At 44.4% G+C, this 26,147-nt stretch overlaps 1 protein-coding gene across 4 annotated transcripts; it reads right to left on the reverse strand.

Moving 5' to 3' along the window:
• On the reverse strand, window positions 1-26,086 carry fkbp14 (FKBP prolyl isomerase 14). Of its 4 annotated transcripts, none has more exons than XR_005460675.1 (5): window positions 25,739-26,086; window positions 12,667-12,815; window positions 3,226-3,353; window positions 2,202-2,419; window positions 1-704 (listed from the first exon to the last, which is right to left on the reverse strand). XR_005460675.1 is itself a non-coding variant. In XM_038797291.1 (5 exons), the coding sequence occupies exons 1-4, from the start codon at window positions 25,942-25,944 to the stop codon at window positions 2,249-2,251; spliced, it is 519 nt and encodes a 172-aa protein (XP_038653219.1). In that variant the 5' UTR covers window positions 25,945-26,085; the 3' UTR covers window positions 1-704; window positions 2,202-2,248. The 4 variants fall into 4 exon arrangements, 2 of the variants coding, with proteins under 2 accessions (XP_038653219.1, XP_038653218.1); XR_005460676.1 differs by having other exon boundaries at window positions 2,202-2,386; window positions 25,739-26,085; XM_038797291.1 differs by having other exon boundaries at window positions 2,202-2,284; window positions 25,739-26,085.
• Window positions 26,087-26,147: the final 61 nt, after the last annotated feature.

Here is a 26,147-nt window from a genome sequence, read left to right on the forward strand (position 1 = left end):
TTTAAATATACTCTTGCAGTACTTTAATGTGAAAAAATTCCAATCACAAAAAATTAAATGGCCTGTGCAGCTCACTGTTAAAGCACGGATTGGATTAACATTTTGTTACCCAAGTCTTTTCTATTCCATAAACACACAGCTGTATGCATAAAATTAGACTTCAGCAATGCACAATTGAAAAGCACACAGTGCCCGTTTTCAAAATTAACATGAACAATCAGTAGTGGGCTTGTGATTCCATAGTCCCTTCTCTCAATGACTGTCACACAATTATGATTGATGTTTATGTCCACAGGAATGCGCACACTTATTGAGTGAATGTCTACGGTAAAACGTTCAAAATGTGAGGTAAATGTCCAATGAACAATTTCTCCAATCACTTTTTATAATGTCAGGTTTGATTTTAAAAACTTTTGAAAAGGGACTTCATATCAGGCTTACTTTGCAATGGAGTGATTATTATTTTTTTCCTTTTTAGAAATAACCTTTGAATCACAAATGCAGAAGTCCTTATGTGCTGGTAGTGAACAGAGCCATTAATTAATTTACAGCTCATCGTGTTTATATGTAAATTCCCTGGCAGAAATATATCCATCTTCGTTTTCATCTTCATTTGAAAAGATGTCATTAACCATCGATTCCTGTTGGGTGTCATTTTGTGCAACTCCATATTTGTCGAATTCTCTGCGGAGATACTCTTTCACCTAATTTGCAACGATAGACCAGGATTAATTAAGAAAAAACCAAACATTTAAAGGCATACATAAAGTGTTCATGGTTTATAGCTTAAAAAATTGCAATACCTGGAAAATGGAAATGGAATTAAAATTTGAAATATATATATTTAAATGGGTATATAAAGTACAAAATATTAAGCATCCACATTCACACGCTTTACTTATTGCAAGATCTTCCCTATTGGGCAATATTAATCAAGTTATTTTTAAAATATTCTGGTTGGGTAAATATGTGTGTGTGCATGGTGATCCTGATGTGCCTGGTGGAGGCCCTTAAGTGGCCATTTCAAAACAACAAAAAAGTGTACTATTGCAGGCAGTGGGGGTGAAGGGTTTGTCCATTAGAAGGCTCCTTCTGACTAGTGGCATCCCCCACTTAAGGCTCGGTGACCTCCAGACCAACCAACCTCTGCTTAGCTGCCACCCCCCCCAGCTATGCCCGAGACTCCGATCACCCTATATCATGACCCTCCCAGGTATTCTCCACCTTTCCCACCCTGGGACCCCTGCCAATTACCTCTCCGCCAGGTACCAGAACTTATTCCTGGGCAGCTTCCTGCAGTGCCTCTTCTGGCCACTGCAGTGCTGTGCCTGGTGGCCCTGGAGAGCTTCTGGCCAATCAGATTGGCTGGCAGTTCTCAAAGGCGGGGCTTGCCCCTGCAATGGTGGAAGTCCTGCCTTATCAACACTCATTTGAGCATATTATGGCATCAGGATTGATGGACTTGTCCGGGATGTGTTGCCCGTCGACTCCACAGATAGCGGAGGCTGAGCCCTCCTCACCTTAAAAATTCAGGCTGATATTCTCTAGTTCTTTATTATGGAAAACTTTGAAGGTATTTTATACTCATCTGAATAATCAACAATATAATTAGAGGAAAGAGGACAGTTAGTTAAAAATTGTCAGAATATGTCCACCAGTATTAAATATTGCCCATTTACAGTTAAATTGCTGCATGAACAATATGTTTTGAATCCAACAAGCATGCAATGGGCCTAGTTCTGAGAATGAAATTAGACAAGAAGTTAATGCAAGAGCAGGGAAGCATCAAGCAAACAGTGACCACAATATTATTAGGTTCAAGATAAAAAAAACTGAAGGACAGATTCCAAAGTACTTTGATAAACCACTTTCAATTAAAAAAGGGAATTAGTCCACATAAACTGGAATGAAAAACCGTAGCAGATTAAGTTAGTACAGATACAATGGAAAATGCCGAAGCACAAAACAGTCAGGGGACAGATGGAGATATATTCTCTCAAAGAAGAAATTGAAATGGAGGAAAAGCAGTTCCTTCAGTGAGTACAGAAATTAAAATTAAACTTATAAACAAGGAGTATGACAGAGCTGAAGTCATAATAGAAAATAAAGTCAAACTGAACAAAAATACAGAGGTGGAAACAAAAGAGATTTGAAAGGCTGAGCACCAGTTATGAAAAGAGATTGACAAAGAACCTACTAACCTGGATTTTGTGACAGGAGAAAACAGTGAGAGAACGAGTATTCACCATTACTTTGGAGTAAATAGGACAAAAATGTCTGGCTGCTGCACATGCACAGTTAAAGGCAGAAATTAGGAAGTTGTTGTCTGAATTTCCTGGTTCTCCACACGTTTTGCTACAACTGTACCTCATTGAAACATTTGACACTGAAACACATGAAACGCATGAACCTGCGAAGGCTGGTGCATTCACAAATAATTTATTTCATTTTTTTATTTTTTTGTTGTGTGAGGAGTCTTAATTCTACCAAACAACTTCTATGGTATTAAATTTAATTTAAAAAATCTAGGATGATACTCCTGCAAAATTTAATTTTTGTTGCAATTTTAATTAAAAATTGTATATATTTTTAAAAAATATTTTAAAAAAAATATTTTATTTAGGCATATATAATGTTATCAATTTTCAAGAGGAAAAACAACAAAGTAAATAACACCACCCAACCAAAACCAAACCCAGCCAACATAGCTTACACACACAATTCTCCAATCCCCCTTTCCTACTAACTATTTCCCAACTCATCCAATCCCCCATGCCTCCCTCTTTCCTTTTACACCCACCCTCCCCCACTGCTGACGGTTTAATTTTCCCCAATGAAGTTGATAAATGGCTGCCATCAAAATCGATCCCCTCAGGACGAACTTGATCTTCTCGAGCCTGAGAAACCCGGCCATGTATCTGACCCATACCCCCCCATTTTGGGGGTTCAGAGTCCCTCAATGCCAATAAGATCTGTCTCCGGGCTACTAGGGAGGCACTAGGGAGGCAAAGGCCAAAACATCAGCCTCTTTCGCCCCCTGGACTTTAAAAAATATTTTAAGTACCTTTCTTGATCTTTCTTTCCCACTTCCGTTTTTGCTTTCCAAACATGATTTTATAGTGAATTTAAGATTATAATTGATCTTTCTTGGTTTTAAATTCTTGGCCTTGATTTTAATCTGGAGAGTAGAGCATTTTTATCTATAAATTTAAAAAATAGTCTTACTTCCTGTCTGGACAATTTCCAGTCATCATCGAGGTCCATCTCCTGGAATGAGTCATGAGATCGTGGTCCATGTTTGATCTCAAACAGTTCAATTTCAAATGTCAAAGTGCTTTCAGGTGGAATTTTTCCTGCAATATATATTTATTTTAGTTGAGAAATGTAATACTTGCATTCAAAATTACATACTGTTATGATTTTACTGGAATTCTTTGAAAAACTATCACTTCCATCTCACCATTTCTGCTAAATAAAGCCCAGCTAATTAGAGGTAGTCACTCGTCATGTGAGTCACATAAACATCAAGATATACTTAGAATCAAGCTAAAACGTAGGGATACATTTTGATGTCAACCTTACACTATACACAATTAAATTGTTAATGCTATTTACTTACTTTCGGGAATTTTGTGAGAAATGGAACACTTCAGGTTTTGGGCACCCAGAGTCAGTACCAAGCACGCCCAAGAGACACCGCATGTCTAGATATGGAGTACAGTGTCCTCCACTCTGCTCCAATAGCACGAGTGCACCCCCTGTGTCATTTTTCCATTTGGCTCACCAGCTGCTATTGGTGAGATGGTCAATTTATTGCTGAATTGGGGGAGGTTTTATAGTGTTCATTGGTAACAGGATTAAAATTGGTCAAACTCATTTAATGAAAAAAGTTTATATGCTGGATCTAAACTTTGGGCCGGGGAGACACGTTAATATTACTGCGGAAGTCAACCTCTGCCGCATTTTGCAGACTCCACTGAATTGGGAGTTCCCAGGATGTTCACTTGTGACATGGGAATACAGGGGCAGGATGTCACAATGATTAAAATTTTTGAGGCTATTGACTCCTTCCTGGGCCCTGGGAGTACCACTTTCCAGCGGCTATTTTTCAATTGTGAATCTTGCCAATGAGAATCGGTACGGTTCAAGAACTCCGGAAGGTTTGCAGTGAAGCTTCGTGTTTTTGATATTCATTGTTTATCTTGTCTTAACAGTCCTTCATATTCTTAACGTACACTGGCATCTAGAGGTTGTGTGTCTCAGCATTGAAGGTTAAGAGGTAACAGGAGTTTCAATGAGACTGAAATTCCAAAGTACTACCACCATCACAGAGCAGTACCATCATCACATACAAACTATCGGACAGATTCAGATTTTGCCAGATTGACTACCTTGTGATATACAATCATTATGCATTATTATGAACGGGTGGAATTATTCCCTTTCACTCACTCGCAGCCAACCTTACCAGAGAGTAAAACTGGCAACAGCCAAAATCAGCATGCAAATGTCACTGGGTAACGGAGAATTCAATTCAAGGACATGCATTGAATATGCACAACTGTGTTAGCTGTTAACCAAACAAAGAGCATGGAATGGTTAGTAATTGAATAGTAAAAACATTAACGCTGTTCATATTAGCAATTGTTCAGTACATGAGTTGAAAAAGATGAAAAAGGTACATGCAGGATATTTTGGTTGTAATATTAAAAACCTATACAAACACATCTAGGTTTGCTCCTTATATACAATATCCACATGAACAGCAATGAGAACTCAAAACTGCAAAATGACTTTCCTGAAGCACGTAGCGTATCTGTTATGTCAAATGTTACAAATGTGTGACCTTACAAGATGGCTATGTTTCAAGCTCTTTTAATTTAAAGTGAGGCAGCATGTCCTGGATAATAATAATATCTTTATTAGTGTCACTAATAAAAGTTACTGTGAAAATCTCCCAGTCACCACACTACGGCGCCTGGTCGGGTACAATGAGGGAGAATTCAGAATGTCCAATTCACCTAACAAACACTTGTGGGAGGCAACCAGAGAACCCGGAGGAAGCCCACACAGACACAGGGAGAATGTGCAGACTCCGAACAGACAACGATCGAAGCCGGGAATTGAACCCGGGCCCAAGCCTCTGTGAAGCAACAGTGCTAACCACTGTGCTACGGTGCAATGAGAACTGTGACTGCCGACAAAATTCTACCAGAGACAAAGTGACCTGGTTGTCATGGGAACGGAGGCCCAAGTCAAAGCATATTGAAAAGTAAGATCCGTGTTTTAACACCTCATCACAAGAGGAGGTGACAGCTAGTCTTGCTGCTCATAGACACTGTCGGTCAGTCAGACAGATTTGGGGAAGAAGGCTAAAAATAGGTGCTGGTAGGGAAACAGACGAGCTACCAAGAATTAACCACCAGGTAGAGTTCTGCGAGGATGAAGAGGCAAAGAGGATGCCTTACTACTGCAGTCTATTTGATTATGCTCAGGAGGTTGAGTGAAGGTACTATTTTAAAAAGGACACTAGAAGGTTCATTTTGATTGGGAAGGGAGAATGGATCCTGTTGCAGTCAGCAGGAGCTTAGGACTTTATCTCTGCTGGGAGTGTGTTTATTAGTTGCCTACTACAAAAAGTGGCACGGAGGACTTCAGTTGGCATCGATGTAATGAGTGGTCGCACACAGGGCAGCTTCGGCTCAAAGGTATTGGTTAGGGCACTTTATATCCGTTAGTGGGGTAGCTCCGGCAGGAAAGTGGTGCAGAGGGAGAGGATCTCCCCAAGATTGGCATGTCTACTGGTTACCAGACCCCGCAAAAAACAGTTAAAGACCTGGATAAGGAATTGGAGGTGATCTGTGGCACAGCAACAACTGTGAAAATGGCAGAGGCTGAAGGGTCATTGTTAGTGGGAATGGCCCAGATGGAGCAGTTGATAGCTTTCATCAAGGAAGAATTTTGCCAAAGGAAGGAGATGCATGGCAACTGGTTGAAGGCCATTGAGGGAGTAGCAGCACCTCTGTGAGGATTGATGGACTGTGTGGAGAGGTGCCTTGAAGCACGAGGTGCAACGATGTGTGAGGTGGAGAAGGCGGTGCCCGACCAGAGCAATCGGATGTGCCCTGGAGGTGGAGGTGGGGATCCTGGGGGACCTATGGAAGTCACTGAGAGTGAAGGTCGAGGAGCAGGAGAACAGCTCAAGGCGGCAGAACCTGTGAATTGTGGATCTGCCAGAGAGTGTGGAGGGAACGAGCGCCACAAAACATGGGTTGAGGATGCTGGCCGGGTTGGTGGAGGAGAGAGTGCTGTCAAAGGCCCCAGAGGTGGGCAGGGCCCACAGATCTCCAAACGCAGAAGTCGAGTGTAGGGGAGCCATGTGGGTGGTGATTGTGCGGTTGCACAAGTTCATGGAGAAGGAGAAGATGCGAAGGTGGACCAGGGAGAAGCGGGACTGTGAATGGGAGGGGAATCATGTCCAAATACACTAGGACACTGGTGTGGAGCTGGTGAAGAGGCATGCTGCATTCGACAGGGCCAAGGCGGTGTTGTCGGTTTGGGGTGTTGTACCCGGAGAAACTGTGGGTCACATTTGAAGGCCTGGAGCGTTAATGCCAGAAAAGGCCAAAGACTTTATAAGAGACCATAAACTGGGGAGAACTGAGAGTTGATGTGAGATGGAGGAGCTATATCTGCAAAGGTTGGATGTTACGGCTATTGTGTGTTTCTAGAGGGCGTTTTTTTTTCTTTGGTAGAGTTAGAAGTTTGTAAGGGGGTAATTACCCCCTCCCCATATTTTTGTGGTGTCTTTCCTTCAGGAGGGGAGATTTTGCGTGTTTATTCTTTATAAGGGGCGTGTATGGGGCACGTTGGGTGGGGTTTTCGGAGGAGGGGCATTCAGGCGGGTAGGACGGCGTTTGCTCAGGCTAAGGAGGGACTGGTTGGGCGAGGGGTGTGTAGGGGGGCCTTCGGCCGGGAGCTGCCATGTTGGCATGTAATGCTGGTGAACGGAGGTGAGGTGGAGGAGGAGACAGTGAGACGTGGCTGGGGGTGGGGAGTGGCAAGAGAGAGAGGAAGGGGGGAGACGGGATCGCAACGTGGCAGAGTTGGAGACTGAGGGTGGTCTTGGGTGGAGAGGCGGACTATCTTAGATGGGCCCAGTTTAGGGTAGCATTAGAGGAAGTGGAGCCAGAGGGGGATGACAGCGGACAGTAGAGGGGAGTGGAGGTGTAAGCCTCCGGTAAGAATTGTAATGTAGAACATTTGTGGGTTAAGCGGGCCGATTAAGAGATCTCAGATGTTTGCACACCTGAGGAGTTTGCAGGCGGAGGTGATCTTTTTACAGGAGACGCACCTCCGGGTGAAGGATCAGGTTAGGTTGAGGAACGGATGGGTGGGACAAGTATTTCACTCGGGGTTTGACTCGAAGTCACGGAGGGGGGGAGGGGGGGGGGGGGGGCATTTTTTTGAACAAAAGGACGGGATTTGTGGGAGGGGGCACCACTGTTGCTAGTCAATGTATATGCACCAAATTGGGATGATGTGTGGTTTATGAAGGGTTTCCTATGAATGATCCCAGACTTGGATACACACTGGTTGATATGGGTGGAGATTTTAATTATGCGATGGAACCGCAGGTAGAGCCCCAATTGGGAAGATTGAAGATTTCAAAGGAATTAGGAGGGTTATGGAATGCATGGGAATGCTTGATCCGTGTAGGTTTAAGAACCCCAGGGGGGTGTCTTCCTTCTTCTCACATGTATATAAGGGGTATTGTAGAATTTATTTCTTTGTGGTGGGTCGGGCGGTGCTAATGTGGATGGTGGGAGTGAAGTATGCAGGAATCTTTGGCATTGGCTGGAGGTGAAGCTTAGCTTGGGGCAAGTGCAGGGGCCGGGATGGAGACTGGATTTGGGTTTTTTAGCATACAAGGGATTTTGTGAGAAGGTGAGGTTGACGATTGGGAATTATGTGGAGCTGAAACAGAATGGGCAGGTGTTGGCAGCCACATTCTGGGAGGCATTGTCAGATGGAAGATTATCGTGTTCAAGGTGTCCAAGAATAGGACGAGGATCATGGGTGGTTTCTGGACGAGATAGTTGAGGTGGACAGGAGATACTCAGGGACTCCCACTAAAGAATTGTTGGTGGAGATGAAGAGGTTACAGGGGCAGTTCAATAGGTTGACGATAGGAAAGGAAGTGGGGCAGTTTCAGAGGATATGAGGGGTGCAATATGAATATGGAAAGGCGGCGAGCCGTATTCTGGCCCACTTGCTGCGGAGGCGGCTGCATCCAGGGAAATTCTAAGGGTGCAAACAGAGAAGGGGAGGTAGTTTCATAGCTGGGGAGGATAAATGGAGGTGTTCAGGTGGTATTATGAGAAGCAATACAGGGCCAAACCGGGCGGAACGGAAGGGGATATGGGACGGTTTTAAGATGGGTTGGAGGAGGGAGCAGTTGGAGGAGCTGCTGGGGCTGAGGGAGATGATTGACAGCAGCTAAAGCTTTTGATGGTGTGGAGTGGAGGTATTTATTTGACATCCTGTGTAGGTTTGGGTTTGGTCCGAATTTATGACGTGTGTGCATTTGTTGTGCGTAGCCCCGGTGGCATGTGTACATACAAATGAGATGAGTTTACAGAGTTTTGGACTGCACAGGGACGGGGCAGGAGTGTTCACTGTTGCCGCTGTTGTTTGCGCTGGCAATTGAGCTCTTGGCGATGGCTCTTAGGGGGTCGGTGGAGTGGCAGGTGATTGGGAGGGGGAGCAGGGAGATTCGGGTGTCAATGTACACAGCCGACTTGTTGTTTGAGTCAGACCTAGGAGAGTATGGGTCGGATCATGGGAATATTGGAGGATTAGGGCTTTTTTTTGGGTACAAGTTAAATATTGGGAAGAGTGAGATGTTTCTGCGGGGTGGGGGGCCAAATTGGGGGTTTTGCCATTCAAGGTGGCTAGAGAAAGGTTCAGGTATTTGGGAATTCAAGTGATGAGGGAATGGGCTACGATGCGCAGGTGGAATTTGACAACATGTGGAGGAGATTAGGGAGGATTTTAAGAGCTGGAGTACATTACACCTGATTTTGGCAGGGAGGGTGCAGGTGGTAAAGATGAATGTGCTGCCAAGGTTCCCGTACCAGCCTCCCCGGACAGGCGCCGGCATGTGGCGACTAGGGGCTTTTCACAGTAACTTCATTGAAGCCTACTCGTGACAATGAAGCGATTTTCATTTTTCATTGTTTGTTTTCCAGACCCTCCCGATTTCTCTCCATTTGGCCTTCTTCCGGAAGCTGGAGACAGTGATTTTGGAGTTTATATTGGCTGGGAAGGTGCCGAGGGAAAAGACAGCCCTGCTGCAGAGGCAGAAAGGGGGGTTGCCGATTCCGAACCTGCTGCACTACTATTGGGTGGTGAATGTGGAGAGGGTGAGGTGATGGTGGGGTGGGTAGAGGGCCAGGGTGGAAGAGTGGTCATGTACGGGATCCAGTCTGAGGGCTATGGTGACTGCCCTGCTGCCACGAGCCCTGGGGAAGTATAAAGGGAGCCCGGTGGTACAGTCAACAGTCAGGGTGTGGAGTCAGCTGAGGAGATACTTTAAGCTGGAGGGGATGTCAGTGTCGACACCACTATGGGGGAACCACAGATTTAAGCCAGGGGAGATGGATAAGATGTATAGGAAGTGGAGGGAGGTGGGGCTGATGAGGGAGAGGGACCTGTACTTGGAAAGGCAGTTTGCAGGTCAGGAGGAGTTGCGGGAGAGGTTCAAGTTGCCAAGGGGAGTGAATTTAGACATATGCAGATGAGGGACTATGTGTGGAAGGAGTGGAGGACGTTTTCCACATTGCCGCAGTACACCTTATTGGAGCAATAGCTGCTCCCGGATGAGTTGGGAGAGAGTAGGATTGCAGATATATAGGGGTGGTTGGGGAGCGTTTTTGAGGGGGGGGGGGGTGGCATGTGATTGGGCTGCAAGTGGTGAGGATCAAGAACATACGGGAGGAGGAGCTGGGAAGGTGGGGGGGGGGGGGGAAATAGGCTGGGGACTGTGTGAGGTGATGCGTAGGGCGAATTCAACCTCCTCCTGTGCAAGAATGAGCTTGATTCAGTTAAAGGTGGTGCACAGGGTACCTATGACCCAAACGTCGATGAGTGGGTTCTTCCAAGGGGAGGCAGACGAGTGTGAGATGTGGGTGGTGGGGGGGGGGGGGCGGTGGCGAAGCATGCGCACATGTTTTGGGATTGCGTGAAGTTGGAGAGATACTAGGAAATGGTGTTTGGGGCATTATCTAAAATTGTGGGGGTGGAGGCCGGACCCAATGGTGGCAATGTTTGGGATATCAGAAGTGCCAGAGCTGCTGGAGGGGAAGGGGACTGATGTTGTGATCTTCACCCAATTGCCCGGCGAAGGATCTTGCTAAATTGGAGGTCAGATACGCCAGCGGGGGTGGCAGCCTGGCTGGGAGACTTGTATAATTTTCTCCGATTTGAAAAGATTAAATTTGAGTTGAGGGGGTCAGCGGAGGGCTTCGAGACAGATGGGGGCTGTTCATGACGCTGTTGAGGAACTGTTTCTCGAGGGAGGCGGAGGAAGTGGAAAAATTGTACTACTGTGGACTGAGTTTGTGGAATTAGTTTGTTGATTTTTTTTAGGCATGTTTGGAATAAAATACATTCTTTAAAAAGTGGCGTGGAGCTTTTAATTGTGTTAAAAAGTTAATGGGACTATCTTTTCTTTTGTTAACTATATTAGTTGCTGACCAAGTAAATGTTTTGTCAATGTAAATTTTAGTTTATTTGTTGCAGTAAAAGTCTTAAAATTGAAATCATGCTGTGCAATCCTTTGCATTGGTCACTGGAAAGTCATATATATTTTTTAAAGTTAACAGTTCCTATGGAGACCACAGCACATATATTAGGATCCCGGATGAGAACCCAACTATTTGCAATCTGTAAAACTTTCAGGAATGTTGACTGCACCACAGGAGTGAGATCACTGACCACTAGGTATTGTTTTATATTAAAACAAACTTAAATTTAAACAGTGAATTAACACATCAATGGAGGTTACCACTGAAATGAAACTGAACAGGATTATCTGTATCAATACTGTGGCTACTAGGGCAGGTCAAAGACTAGGAATCCTACACCAAGTAACTCACCTCCTGACCCCCCCAAAGCCTGACCATCATCTACAATGCACAAGTCAGAAGTGTAATTGAATACTTTCCACTTGCCTGGATGAGTGCAGCTCCAACAACACTCCATAAAAGCTCGACACCATCCAGGACAAAGCAGCCCACTTGATTGCTTTCCCTTCCACAAATATTCAAACGCTCCACCACCGACGAACAGTGACAGCCATATGTATCATCTACAAGATGAACTGCAGTAACTCACCAAGGTTCCTTAGACAGTACCTTCCAAACCCACGACCACTACCATCTAGAAGGACAAGAGCAGCAGGTTCCTGGGAACCCCACCACCTGGAGGTTCCCCTCCAAGTCACTCACTACCCCGACTTGGAAATATATTGCCATTCTTTCACTGTCGCTGGGGCAACATTCTGGAACTCCCTCCCTAGCAGCAGAGTGGGTATACCTACACCCCAAGGACTGCAGCCATTCAAGAAAGCAACTCACAAACACGTTCTGAAGGGTAACTAAGGATGGGCAATAAATCCTGGCTTAACCAGCGATGCCCACATCCCGTAAATGAATAATTTAAAAAAAGAAATAGCTTTATGGTTAACAGTTCTTAAATCAAAGCAGGAAGTCTAACTTACTTCCTAAATCTGCCACTAAATATTCAAATTAAGCAAACCAATATAGTTCAATAGCCAATCAGATTTGACTTGCTTTTCTCTGTGCAGAGACCTTGGAGAAAACCTTTCAGGAGGAAACTGAAAGACATTTCTTGTCAGCTATAAAAATAGCAAACTGCAACTACACAGAGACCTGGCTCTTTCCCTTAATTGCATCATCTGTACCCAAAGCATAAGCTATTCTTCTGTCTCCTCCCATAAGATGTCCCATGATCTGTTTAACCAGGACCAAGTATAATATCTCTCAAATTATCTACACCCAAGGGACCTCCAAAGCAAAACCATATTCCATTAAGCCAGCTATCTGTAAACAAATAAATACTTCTCAAATCTATCAGCAGAACACTTCCCTCGAGTCCTGACTAGACTGTTACTTGCCTTTTTAGATATAATACAAGGGACTATAGAACGTCCGTGCTTTTTAATTTCTTGTACACTCCAATTTACCGAACCCACCCCAACCGTTGGGCTTTTATTAGAGCATGGAATGGCAACCAAAATCAGCTGGGTTGGTTAGGAGATGGTTCACTAAAATATATTAAATACAATGCACCAAAAGTCATGTACATTGAAAGATTATTAATAGCAAAGGTTTTGACTGAGCAATGTTTTCCACAAATTACAATTTCAGTAATATAATGTTCATCGTGCGCAATTATCTCAAATCTAATATCAATCAGCATATCTAATATAGCAATATATAGTATATTTCATTTGCAAAGTACTTATTGAGCTGATGGTTAAGTATACAGAAAATATATTAAGACTATGCAGCAGAAATAATGGATAGATTATATTTTGCATCAACAAAAACTCATCTGTGTAGTTAATTCTAGATGCAATACCTCTTCCTTCTTTCCCATATGCAAGGGCTGGGGGAATGATTAGTTTCCTCTTCTCTCCTGCACACATATCACGTAGCCCTCTGTCCCAGCCAATAAGTGATTCTTTAATCCCAAGTGTGAACCAAACTGCCTCGCCATTGTTCTCACGACTGAAATACAATAAATGATTTCAGTATCCAAATTTGTGACCACAGGTATCATTAAGTAGATTCTTCCAAGTAGTTCTGTTGAAAAAATGATGAATACACCACAAATGGTACATGCATACTGAAGGAACAAACACCAAGAAGGAAATTAAGCCAATAACTTCCTCGGCACATATTCCACTCTTGACGGACTTACCCATGCTGAAATTCCAAAGCCCATGAATTCCAAATTCCCTGTCTTATCCAACCTTCCTCACTTAGGCTGGGTGAGAAAGGAGCAGTGTAGTGCACCCTGGGCTGTATCGATGTGGAATAATTGGGCATTCTGGAGTTAGAAGCGATTTGTTTTCCCCTTCCAAATAGAGCAACTATCAGGGTAAAACTGGCAGAACCATCTGAAGTTAATGATTTAAATCGCTTTTGTCAATTGTCTGGTAAACCCTTGCATGGGAACATCCGAGAAGAATTCCCATGTGCATCATTGGGTACCCCAAAGCGTTGCTGGAGAACTGGGAAGTTTATGGGCCTGTGCCTCAGTTTGTTTGGACATTAGCTCACATTGCTGTCCACATAAAAATAAATACATTCTAAGGTACTTCATGGAAGTGTAATCAGAGCATTTTTGTCAGGCAGAACTAGGAGGCGGTGAGAATCCCTCTCAATTGCTCCGTTTGATCATGAATTAAAAGATATTGGGCGTAATTTACTGGCCGCATCCTGCCAGAATCGTGGCAGGACACAGCCGGTAGACCCCATGCGAGGCATCTTCCGGGTTCCCCAATGGTCGTTACTCCTTGCGAGATCCAAGAGGATCTTGTGAGACTTCGCAGTCTGGATTCCTTCCACAATGGGCGGGAACCTTGCTTGTAGAGTAACCCTGCCGATGTCAGATCTAACTGGCTCCCGGGATCTATTGGCTTCGCCGATGAGGCCCTAGTCGGGCACCGTTTAGTACTGGTCCCCACAAACTGGGACCAGGTAGAACAGCACTTAAGGGGGGTGTGGCGCAATCAAAAGACCCCGGGTGGTTGGCAAGGCGTTCCCGGCTGAGGCACGAAATCCCGCCCCCCAGAGTGCCATTAGATAGCGGGAACGGAGTCTGTTTTTGTTTTCGTTAGTTCGCGCCCACTGTTTAAAACATCAGCATCTAATAAAATCTCACACTTATATCAATAATAGAAGATCTTAAAGTGTTTCACAGGCATGGTCTAAAGAAAAATTAGATACACGGTACTTATCCGTGTACCGCAATACAGGTTGAGCGCCCCTTATTTGAAATTCGAAAAGCTCTGAAACTTGCACTTTTTCTTTCAAGCGCCGATTTGAAGTCACGAGTGCAAAACTCCACAAGGTTCTGGGAAGGTTCCCAGACAATGTGCAGGTCCCAATGCACCACAGACGATTACAAGCCCAAGATGGGACTGTTTTGGCGCCAAAACATCAGTTTGTTTTCAGCGGTCATCAGAGACAGACATTAGTGCATTACTGACTGTGATTATCGTGCTTCTGCTGATCATGAGGTAGCTGGGTGAGCTACCGCATAATACAATTCTACAGGTATTCCAAAATTCAAAAAACTCTGCAATCCGAAACACTTTTGGCCCCAAGCATTTTGAATAAGGGATGCTCAACCTATATTAGGGTGGATGATCTTAGTCAATGAGGCTGGTTTTAAGGAGCACCTGAAAGGAAGAAACGAGCTAGAGATTTAGGGAAGGAATTCCAAACTTGTGGACTTGCCAATGATGGTGGAGCAATTAAAATCAGGAATCCTCAAGAGGCCAGAATTAGATGAGTAAGGCTCTCAAGAGGGCTGTGGGGCTGGAGCATATTAACGAATGAGTGGAAGGGCGAGACACTGGAGAAATTTTAAATCCGGGATGAGAATTAAAGAAAAACATGTGTGTATTGTTTAACTAGGAGCCATTGTAGGTCAGCGAGCCAGAGGTGATAGGTGAATGGGATCCATTGCAAGTAAGGATGGGGTACCAGTGAGGAGTCTGGACTGTTTATCTTTATCATAATCACATTGAATGCTTCTCCTAAATGGCTCAGCTCTAATTTTATGATATAGCTGTTGTTTGTGACCCCCAACCCCTTCCTCACCTTCAGAGGAAATATTTTTTTCTGCAACTACCTTATTGGATCCTATAAAGACTTCAATCAGATCACTGTTCAATCTTCAATATTTACTATCTGGTCAAAGATTGTTTCAGATAATTGAACCTCAGCCCACTTATCTTCACTCCTTGATTTATTCTCCTGTCTCAACCTGTGGCTTTGAGACCTCGTTACTACACAATCCGGAATCCCAGGATATACTTCTTGCAACACCTTAGATGTTTGACTTTCCACTGGCTTTTCAACCACAGTCGGCATCACTCTCACTTGTGATCCTGCTATAACATTACCCAGGATAAACTGTACCTCTGTAAAGGTAATTTCTCTATTACTTCTACCACCGCATCACCACTTTTCACCGGATTCTCTAACCTTACATAATGAAATACAACTCACTTCAACAATAATCCCACATATTACCACCTTTTCTGGCAACATTCTTTCTGAACTTCATATCTCCTCAACTCTCACCATTTAAGATTGACTTGTTCCGGTTTCCCTTTAGTAACCTCCTTACCTACTTCACCTTGTACACACAAGTAAATCTTACCCTCACAAATAAAATCTTGAATAAGGTCTGACACTTCCTTATCAACCAACCTGTGAACAGTCTAAACACTCTCTTGCACCTCTTTAGCTGCAACCATGGTTTATTTTTCCACTTTTTAAATAATCCACGCTGATTTATTATGTTTTAAGACTCTGTCTTCCCAGTACTTTTCTTAAGCCATGAACACTGTGACTTTGCATGTCCAATTTTATTACAATTAAAACATTAAGTTCCCTTATTTTTCTTCCACCATCATAAGTTTTCTTTTTACCCTGAGGCAAAGTCTCTTAAATCTCTCCAACTGCACCTTCTTTGCCGTGGCCATCTGTGGATTTCTAATTTCCTCAGTTTCTGTCCTTCACGGACTTAAATTGCTATCAAAAACCAAACCTTGATTTACGATTTAATTCAAAATCATCTGCCATTTCTGCTGCCAGTCTGGCAGTTTTAGCCCTTTGCTCTTCCACATGTGTTCTCTCTATTGCAGGAAGTGAATATTTAAATAAAAATAATCTAATAATATTTATTATTGTCAGAAGTAGGCTTACATTAACACGGCAATGAAGTCACTGTGAAAATCCCCTAGTCACCACACTCCAGCACCTGTTCGGGTACACAGTGGGAAAATTGTGGGAGGAAACTGGAGCACCTGGAGGAATCCCACTCAGACACAGAATGTGCAGACTCCGCTCAGACAGTGACCCAAGCCGGGAATCGAACCTGAGACCCTGGTGTTGTGAAGCAACAGTGCTCACCACTGTGCTACAATGCCGCCATGTATTCCTCCGAAATAACCGTTTCCCTAAAAGCTTCATAGGTTAGGTCTATTTTCAATGCCCTTATCCACCTGTCAAATTAGTTTGTCTAATTTTTTTCAAATTTTATACATGTCTGACCTGGTTCATTCCTTAGATTTCTAAGTTTCTGTCAGTTAGGCGTCTGGTACTAATCGATATGCACTTAAGATGGCTTTTCTCACCTCATCATTATCCCTCCTCAGATAGTGATGCACACTTCACTAGCTCTACCTAACTTTGTTTGAACCAACAATACCCACACAGTTTTTGGTCATTTCAATTGTTTAGCCACTTTCTCAAACAAAATTTTTAAAAATGGCTTCCAGATCGTTCTCGTCAAACCTTAGTAGTGCTTGAATATTTAGACACTGGCTTTTGATCAGGAGGGGTTACTCCTCTGCCTAAATTTCACTCGTGTGAATGAAGAGGTGGGTTCTAGAAAAATCTTATTTAGACAAAGTCAAAGATGCAATACGATACTTTGAATGCGAGTCTTTGCAGGTAATTACGTCTACAAGTCCAGACGGAGCAACTGGAGAGAGGAATAATCCACAGGTTAAGGAGGTGTAAATTGTCTCAAGCCAGAACATAAGATCAGAGGTTGAATGCCCTTGACTGCTGAAGTGTTCCCCGACTGGAAGGGAACATTGTCATGTGAGAGTACTTTTAAGAAATGAGTGTTTATAAATGGGTGTACATAATTATCTGTAGGGAGTGTACCTTCAAAAAATGGGTGTTTATTACTGCAGTGATGGCAGAGAGTGGGTGGAAAATGAATGAAATGAAAAGAAAATCGCTTATTGTCACGAGTAGGCTTCAAATGAAGTTACTGTGAAAAGCCCCTAGTCGCCACATTCCGGCGCCTGTTCGTGGAGGCTGGTACGGGAATTGAACCGTGCTGCTGGCCTGCCTTGGTCTGCTTTCAAAGCCAGCGATTTGGCCCTGTGCTAAACCAGCCCCAGCTGGGATGCCGGTCAGCTTTTTACTTTTGTTTTAGGCTGTTTGCTGCAGGGTGTGTTTTTGGTTTTGTTTTCAGAGCTGGATAGCTGCAGTCACAGCCAGAAGAAGTATTAGAGTTTCTCTCTGTAATCTAAAGACTGTAAATCGATCCTGGTGATTCAAAACTAATAACTGTAGTGACGTTAACCTGATGTGCTTCTGGTAAAAGATGTTTTAAGTCTTATGGATGTTAAAAGGAAAGCTTAAAGGATTGCTTTGTGTTGTATTCTTTGGGAGTTGTATTTGAATTAATGGTTGCTAAGATATTCGCTGTATGTTTGAAAAAGGTTAACTTGAGTTCATAGAATAAACATTATTTTGCTTTAAAAAATACTTTTCCATTTCTGCTGTACCACACCTGTAGAGTGGGCTGTGTGCTCCCCATACCACAATCTATTAAAAGTTGTGGGTCAGGTGAACTCCATGATACACGTTGGGGTTCTCTAAACCCTGGCCCGTAACAACATTCCTGTCTGGCGATTGTCGCGCGATGTCTGTTCATCCGTTGTCACAGCGTCTGCACGGTCTCGCCAATGTACCACGCTGCGGGACATCCTTTCCTGCAGCGTTTGAGGTCGGCAACGTTGGCCGAGTCGCATGAGTATGTACCACGCACCTGCTGGGTGGTGTTCGCACGTGTAATGGTGGTACCCATGTCGATGATCTGGCATGTCTTGCAAAGATTGCCATGGCAGGGTTGTGTGGCATCGTGATCGCTGTTCTGAAGGTTGGGTAGTTTGCTGCAAACAATGGTTTGAAGGCAAGTGGTGGCCGTGTGGGGGTGACCGTGGCAAGATGTTCGTCTTCATCGATGACGTGTTGAAGGCTATGAAGAAGATGTTATAGTTTCTCTGCTCCAGGCATGTACTGGATGACAAAGGGTACTCTGTTGGTTGTGTCCCGTGTTTGTCTTCTGAGGAGATCGGTGCGGTTTTTTGCTGTGGTGCGTTGGAACTGGCGATCAATGAGTCAAGCACCATATCCCGTTCGTACGTGGGCATCTTTCAGCGTCTCTAGATGTTTGTTACGCTCCTCCTTGTCTGAGCTGATCCTGTGTATATGGAGGGCATGTCCATAGGGGATGGCTTCTTTAATGTGTTTAGGGTTGAAGCTGGAGAAGTGGAGCATCGTGAGGTTATCCGTGGGCTTGTGGTGAAGCGAAGTGCTGAGCTAACTGTCCTTGATGGAGAGGAGTGTCTAAGAATGCAACCGATTCTGGAGTGTAGTCCATGGTGAGTCTGATGGTGGGATGGAACTTATTGATGTCATCGTGTAGTTGTTTCAGTGATTCTTCGTCGTGGGTCCAAAGGAGAAAAAATGACATTGATGTATCTGGTGTAAAGTCGGTTGAAGGTCCTGTGCGGTGAGGTCTTGTTCACACTTGTGGATGAAAATGTTGGCATATTGAGGTGCGAATTTGGTCCCCATTGCTGTTCCGTGTGTCTGGATGAAGAACTTGTTATCGAAGGTGAAGACGTTGTGATCCAGAATGAAGCGGATGAGTTGCAGAATTGCGTCTAGAGATTGGCAGTTGTCGGTGTTGAGGACTGAGGCAGTTGCAGCAATGCCGTCGTCATGGGGGATGCTGGTGTACAGTGCCGAGACGTCTATTGTGACCAGGAATGTTCCTGGTTCCACTGGGTGCTGAGTTTCTGTAAGAAGTCCATCGTATAGCTGGGCGTTCCTTGTACGATGGGCTTCAAGATGCCCTCGATGTAGCCAGAGAGGTTCTCACACAGGGTCCCATTTCCTGATACGATAGGACAATTTCTCTGTATTGTTTTCCACTGTGGTACCGGGCGAGGCTTGGTTGATGCTATGGTGATGCGGAGTTTCTCAAGCGTTTTGTTCTTGGTTTGCATATAGGTGGCATAGTATAGTTGTCTCATCTGTTTGGCGGTGTTCCACAGCTGGTCTGCTGCGTCCTGTGTGCAAGTTGAGAATATGGACTCTCTTGGTTTCCAGGTTGCGGTGTCTGCTGTAGAGCTGGTGTGAGAGGTGGTTGAGGAGTGTGAGAGAGGTGCGACGGCAGAGTCTCTCAGCGTAGTCTGTGTTGTAGGTCGACTTGAGTGGGTTTGTGATCTGTATTCCTTTTGAGATCTTGTCTGCTTTGTTGCATCTTTGTAGAAACATAATGTCAGTGTCTCTATGCACGATCTTCTAGGAGATCCTCACCGGGCTTTGAGCCGGCAGTTTGCGGTGTTGATGGTAGCCATGATGTGGAGCTGCCGGCGTTGGACTGGGCTGAGCACAGTAAGAAGTCTTACAACACCAGGTTAAAGACCAGCAGGTTTGTTTCGAATCACCAGCTTTCACAATTGCGCACAATTTCAAACAAACCATTGTTTGCAGCAAACTACCCAGCCTTCAGAACAGCGACCACGACACCACACAACCCTGCCATGGCAATCTCTGCAATATGTGCCAGATCATCAACATGGGTACCACCATTACACAAGAGAAGACCACCCACCAGGTACGTGGTACGCACTCATGCGACTCGGCCAACGTTGTCTATCTCATACGCTGCAGGAAAGGATGTCCCAAAGCATGGTACATTGGCGAGACCATGCAGACGCTGTGACAATGGATGAACGGACATCGCGTGTCAATCACCAGGCAGGAATGTTCCCATCCAGTCGGGGACCACTTCAGCAGTCAAGGGCATTCAGCCTCTGATTTTCAGTTAAGTGTTCTCCAAAGCGGCCTTCAGGATGCGCAACAACGCAGAATCGCCGACAGAAACATATAGCCAAGTTCCGCACACGGGTACGGCCTTAACCGGGACCTTGGATACATGTTGCATTACATTCACCCCCCCCCCCCCTCCGCCCCGCCCCCAATCTCGCCTGGGGCTTGCAAAATCCTACCAACTGTTCTGAATTGAGACAATTTACACCTCTTTAACCTGTGATTATCCCTCTCTCCAGTTGCTCTGTCTGGACCTTAGACTTAATTACCTGCAAAGTCTCGCATTCAAAATATCATATTGCATCTTTGACTTTGTCTATGCAATTGTTTCTGGAACCCACCTCTTCATTCACCCGAGGAAGCAGCAGTGCTCCGAAAGCTAATGATTCGAAACAAACCTGTTGGACTTTAACCTGGTGTTGTAAGACTTCTTACTGTGCTCACCCCAGTCCAATGCCGGCATCTCCACATCATAGATTTCGCTCAACTTCTGCCTCTAATATTTTACGTTGATGCTCTCTCTCTCCTTTTCCCTTGCTAATCTTTCCATTTCCTCATTTCAATTTCCTTTTTGGAAACTCGGTTTCCTTTTCCTCTGCCTTTGCCTCTCTCCTAGTCTTTGTTTCTTTGCTTTTAATTCAAATTTAAGCAGTCTCAGTTCTACTTTTTTTTCTATCTTTTCCCTGCATTCCAACGGTTTCCTTTGTAATTGAATGAGATAACAGCAAAATGGACTATTATTTAAATGGTAAAAATTTGCAGCGTGCTGTTGTCCAGAGAGACTTTGGTGTCCTTGAGCATGAATCGCAAAAAATTGGTTTGCAGGTGCAGCAGGTGATTAAGAAGACAAATGGAGTTTTGTCCTTCATTGCTAGAGGAATGGAATTTAAAAGGAGGGAGGTTATATTGCAGCTGCATAGGGTGCTGGGTGAGGCCATACCTGGGATACCGTGTACAGTTTTGGTCTCCTTACCGGAGAAAGGATGTACTAGCACTGGAGGGGATGCAGAGGAGATTCACTAGGTTGATTCCAGAGTTGAGAGGATTGGCTTATGAGAAAGACTGAGTAGACTGGGACTATGCTCATTGGAACTTAGAAGAACGAGTGGAGATCAGACAGAAACATTAAATTATGATGGGAAGAGATAAGAGGCGTCAGAATGTGGTGACTAGGGGATTTTCACAGTAACTTCATTGCAGTGTTAATGTAAGCCTACTTGTGACTCTAATAAAGATTATTAAAATCCACTCAGAAATAAAGTTAGCAATCGGAGTTACTTGCTGTTCTCTGTGCAGATCTTTGGACACAGTAAGAAGTCTTACAACACCAGGTTAAAGTCCAACAGGTTTGTTTCAAACACGAGCTTTCGGAGCACGGCTCCTTCTTCAGGTGAATGGAAAGGCTTGTTCCAGAAATGTTTATATAGACACAGTCAGAGATGCCCCGGAATGCGAGCACCTGCAGGCAATCAAATCATCAAAGATGCATGATTTGATGATTTGATTGCCTGCAGGTGCTCGCATTCCGGGGCATCTCTGACTGTGTCTATATAAACATTTCTGGAACAAGCCTTTCCATTCACCTGAAGAAGGAGCCGTGCTCCGAAAGCTCGTGTTTGAAACAAACCTGTTGGACTTTAACCTGGTGTTGTAAGACTTCTTACTGTGCTCACCCCAGTCCAACGCCGGCATCTCCACATCAGATCTTTGGAGAGAGACCCTCTCAGGTACAATCGGAAAATCCTTGTCGTGTCAGACTCAAATCCTATAGCAAACTGTCAAAAACTACAGACAGGTCTGGCTCCTCCCATTAATTACATCATCTGTATTCCACTAAGGTTCCCATGACCTGCTTAGATTGGACTATACAATCCCTCAAAGTATGTACACCCCAGGAAACCGCCAGCATTCAAAACCATGTTCCACTAGCCATCGCTCTGTAAACAAATGAATGATTATTTCACCTTTTACAGTCTTTAATCACCGCTTTAGCACACATATTGATTGTATGAATTTGAATCCAGGGTTTTTAATAACATTATTGCAATAAAATGTAATTTACAATATACAACAATTTCTTACATTCATCGTACACCCCAATGTGGTTGATTCTTATTTCCCCCAAAGCCACATAGTTAAACCAAACCTTTTGGTACCTTCACCACTCTGACTTCAGCAGTTTACAAAGCTGACCAAGCACAACGTTCTCTGCATATCTAGGGTTGGGCAATGAATGATAGTTTAGCCATTAATTGCCCATATTTTTAAACCCCTCCTTCACATCCTTAATTTGACTTAAATAATACTTTACTCGATTTTGCCTCCCTATGCCAATGCCAAGGGACATTTAGACTCCCTCTGACAAGGGCCATTAAAAAAAAAAAACATGTGATGTCCCACCCAAATCCTAATAAATGCTTTAAAAAGAATGCAATATGCAAATCTTTGTGAGGGGACATATACTTTGATTGCACCATATTTCCCAACCTGACAACGTCGGTTGATGGTAATGCACCATCTATCATGTTGCTGACTGCCCTCCACGAAAGTTCATAGACAAAAGAACTCTGGGCAAGAACACTTTCATGCAGGATTGTGACTACTTACCAATGGCCTGTTCTATTCCAGAAAACTAGACAGTGAAGGATTGAACACGAACCAATCTTTGCACACTTTTATAGGCTTTGGTTTAGAGATAAACATTACAAACATACACCTCCTAGCCCGACAACCAGTTGCAGTCTGTTCATATTTATACCTCTTGTCAGGTCTATTGCCAATTACGTGGGAGCACAAACTAATTCCCAAATAATGTTCATCACCTGAATACTGGTTGGCACTTCACTGGTGTACTTTTATTTATTTAGAAAATCCAAATCCCCCAAAGCCTAGAAATAACCTTCTCATTTGCTGAGCTTAAGGTGATTCCTCCACTACTTAGTCTGTAGATGGGATACTCCTTGTGTCTCTTCACATGTGAATGAGGAGTTTGTACCGAGAATCCAGTGGTGGAGGTTGGCTGCACAGGGACTCTGGCCTGTCCATTCTTATTGTGGTAATTCGCAGCCTGCCGTTCAATGGATGTGGTTTGTCACAAGGATTTTTTCGATGACCTTTTTTTTCATTCCTTCATCCAAAGGGTGTCTGTTGGAGGACCTTGCTCAGGAAACTTGCTCCACATGGGATGTCAAGATAGAAGCGGGCAGCAGATGGTTTCAATCAGTTGTTGGTATTCATCAGTTAATGGATGTATGGCAGAGTGATGTTAGAATTCAGTGCAGAAGGAGGCCATTCAGCCCATCAAGTCAGCACCGGCATTTGGAAAGAGCACCCTACTTCAGTCCAGGCTTCCACCCTAAACCCGTAACCCGACCTAAGGGGCAATTTTAGCATGGCCAATCCACCTAACCTGCACATCTTTGGACTTTGGGAGAAAACTGGAGCACCCAGAGGAAACCCACGCAGACACTGGAGAAAGTGCAAACTCCACAAAAACCACAAGGCTGGAACTAAACCTGGGACCCTGGAGCTGTGAGGCAGCAGTGCTGACCACTGTGCCACCGTTTGCAAGAAGAAGCTTCCTGGTAGGGATGTTGAGTGGAGGCTTCCAGTTATGATGTGAAGTTTTGCATTCAATTGAGCATCAACATGTGGTATGTGTGTGTGATGACCTTTGTCAGACAGGTGTACAGTCCTGTGCTGCCAAGTATGGTAGGGTAAGGTCCAGAGTGTTGTCAGTAATGTCCCTCTTGGATCCAGCAAGTTTGGTTAGTCGATTGCTTCAGGTTTTGATCTTTGCTGCCATTTTCTTCAGATGTTCCCAGAAGAACAAATTCCTAACTAATGTTATTTCCAAGTATTTTGGTTGGGACCTTGCTTTAGTCTCTAGCCATCCATGTAGATTTTCTTTTGGCACTGGCATTGTCGAGGTGCAATACACTGGATTTGGTTTGAGGGGGATTCAATATGAGAAGCCACATGCTGCAGTAGTCAACAACTTTGTAAAAGCTTCATTGAGGGTCTGGTCCAGAATGTAGAAGGAGCTTGGGTATAACAGACATCATCAGCATAGACAAACTTGTGGGATATGGCAGGTCAGTTGTAAATATGGTCAACAGGGTAAGGGCTAGCATTGAGCCCAGTGGTAGTCCATTAGCCAGCCTGCTCCCTGCACATTCCCCTTGCCCAAGGTGGACTCAATCCTCTGTTGCGAAGGAGTGTTTTAACAATTGTCTTGACCCAGGTCAGAAGTGCTCTGGACACCTTTAAGAGCAGACCAATATTCCACATTATCATAGGCAGCTGTGAGGTCCAGTCACACCAAGGCTGTCTTCAGGAAGCCATATTCGGTGTAGGTGGTGAATGATGGTACTTCAGTCTAAGTGGTGAGAGATGGTACTTGATCATATGTGATGCATCCCTTATAGTAACCAGCTTGGTCGACATACCCCAGAGATTGCGTTGCAAGATAAGATGCTCAAAGATCTTAAAGCACACAAAGTAGTCAAATCAGTTGAAAACTGGCTGTCAATGAGAGATATTTTCCTGGTTTTGAACTAGCAATGATTTTTGCCATTTGACAATTTTCAGGAGTGTGGTTGATCTGAAGATTGTTGTGTGAACTGAATAAGCCAGCCGTGACCACAGGGGCCTTAGTTATTTCAGGAATTCTGGTGCAATGTTGTCATATTCCATTGCTTTGCCACATTTCAGGCCCCTTAATGCTTTCTCCAGATGCGATCTTGAAGTGACCAGGACTGCCCATGTTCTGTGCACTGCTAGTGATGTTTTCCCAGTTTATTTTGGGTGAGGCGTTTTATTTTCTTTCCCAATGGGGCCTTCACTTCACGGGACTTGGTTCAGGGTGACTGGTGGGCAATTTGGTACAGGTGACTCTTGGGCTGCTCCAAGATGATGAAAAAGGTCCCAGAGCCTTCGACCGGAATGAGTGAAATTAAGTCCTGCTGTCATTTCCTTCCATTTGGTGTAAATGTAGCTTTAAGGGTCAACAGATCATTCATACTCCTTCAGTAGTGCACTCTTTGCATCAAAGCATGGGACATGGCTGGATCAGTAGTCAAAAGTGATGGTTGTGTAAACAGCTTTGTGAATGGCACCACCAAAGTGCAATCCTGGTGGAATGTTACATTCTTGGAGGCACTATTTTTTTCCAAGAACAGAGCTTTCCTAGTGTCCTAGCCTGCCAGAACATCTCACCTAGTCATTCATTTCGCTGGTAAGGGCAGCATGGTAGCATTGTGGTTAGCACAACTGCTTCACAGCTCCAGGGTCCCAGGTTCGATTCTGGCTTGGGTCACTGTCTGTGCGGAGTCTGCACATCTTCCCCGTGTGTGCGTGGGTTTCCTCCGGGTGCTCTGGTTTCCTCCCACAGTCCAAAGACATGCAGGTTAGATAGACTGGCTATGCTAAATTGCCCTTAGTGTCCAAAATTGTCTTTAGTGTTGGGTGGGTTGCTGGGCTATGGGGATAGGGTGGAAGTGTAGGCTTGGGTAGGGTGATCTAGGGCGCCAGTGCAGACTCGATGGGCCGAATGGCCTCCTTCTGCTATGAACATTCTATGGTGTTTGTTATGTACAAATTGACTGCAGATTCAGACGCCCTGAGATTGTGAAAGGCACAATATAAATGAAAATTACTTCTTCGCTGTTAGAATTCGATTAACAGCTTTCCTCATATTGCATCTCGGATCATTTTTGACATTTTAAAACTCTGAAGTATCTAGCAAGTCTTGAACCTCACGGACTTACCTGGAATGAAACATGGTGCCATTCTCAAAGAAGCCAGCGTAATGTATCAGTAGCCGGTCACCGAGGTTAGTCTTTCTGTGACAGAGGAACGGCTTTTGTAACACATCGATTTTCACTTCAGGCTCCGGTATAAGAGCACAGCTGGTGTAGCCCAGCACGAAGGTGAAAATGAGTGCTCGGTAAACGTTCAGACACTTGGTCAACATCGTGTACCAAAGTGTTCTTTGGGGTAGAATTCTCCCTTTCTTGTGTTGCCTACCTCCGGCACTCAATGCCGCAGACGTGGCAGCTGCAACTTTCCAGTGCTGAGCTCTCACACAAACGTCATGCCGACCGAGCCCCGCCCTCTCTGGACCTGCTGCACACGTCACAAAACAATTCGCGCGCGCGTGCTCCCGAATTGTTCTGT

Source organism: Scyliorhinus canicula, chromosome 5 (assembly GCF_902713615.1).
Source record: "Scyliorhinus canicula chromosome 5, sScyCan1.1, whole genome shotgun sequence".
Taxonomy (NCBI): Eukaryota; Metazoa; Chordata; class Chondrichthyes; order Carcharhiniformes; family Scyliorhinidae; genus Scyliorhinus; species Scyliorhinus canicula.

What these genes read in the sequence shown, in the direction of transcription:
- fkbp14 (XM_038797290.1), bottom strand. Translation starts at nt 25,944, where the DNA reads ATGTTGACCAAGTGTCTGAACGTTTACCGAGCACTCATTTTCACCTTC. An exon ending in GGCACCATGTTTCATTCCAG is followed by an intron (nt 12,816 to 25,738) that starts GTAAGTCCGTGA and finishes ATTGTATTTCAG; the next exon opens with TCGTGAGAACAATGGCGAGG. An exon ending in ATATGGGAAAGAAGGAAGAG is followed by an intron (nt 3,354 to 12,666) that starts GTATTGCATCTA and finishes TATATATTGCAG; the next exon opens with GAAAAATTCCACCTGAAAGC.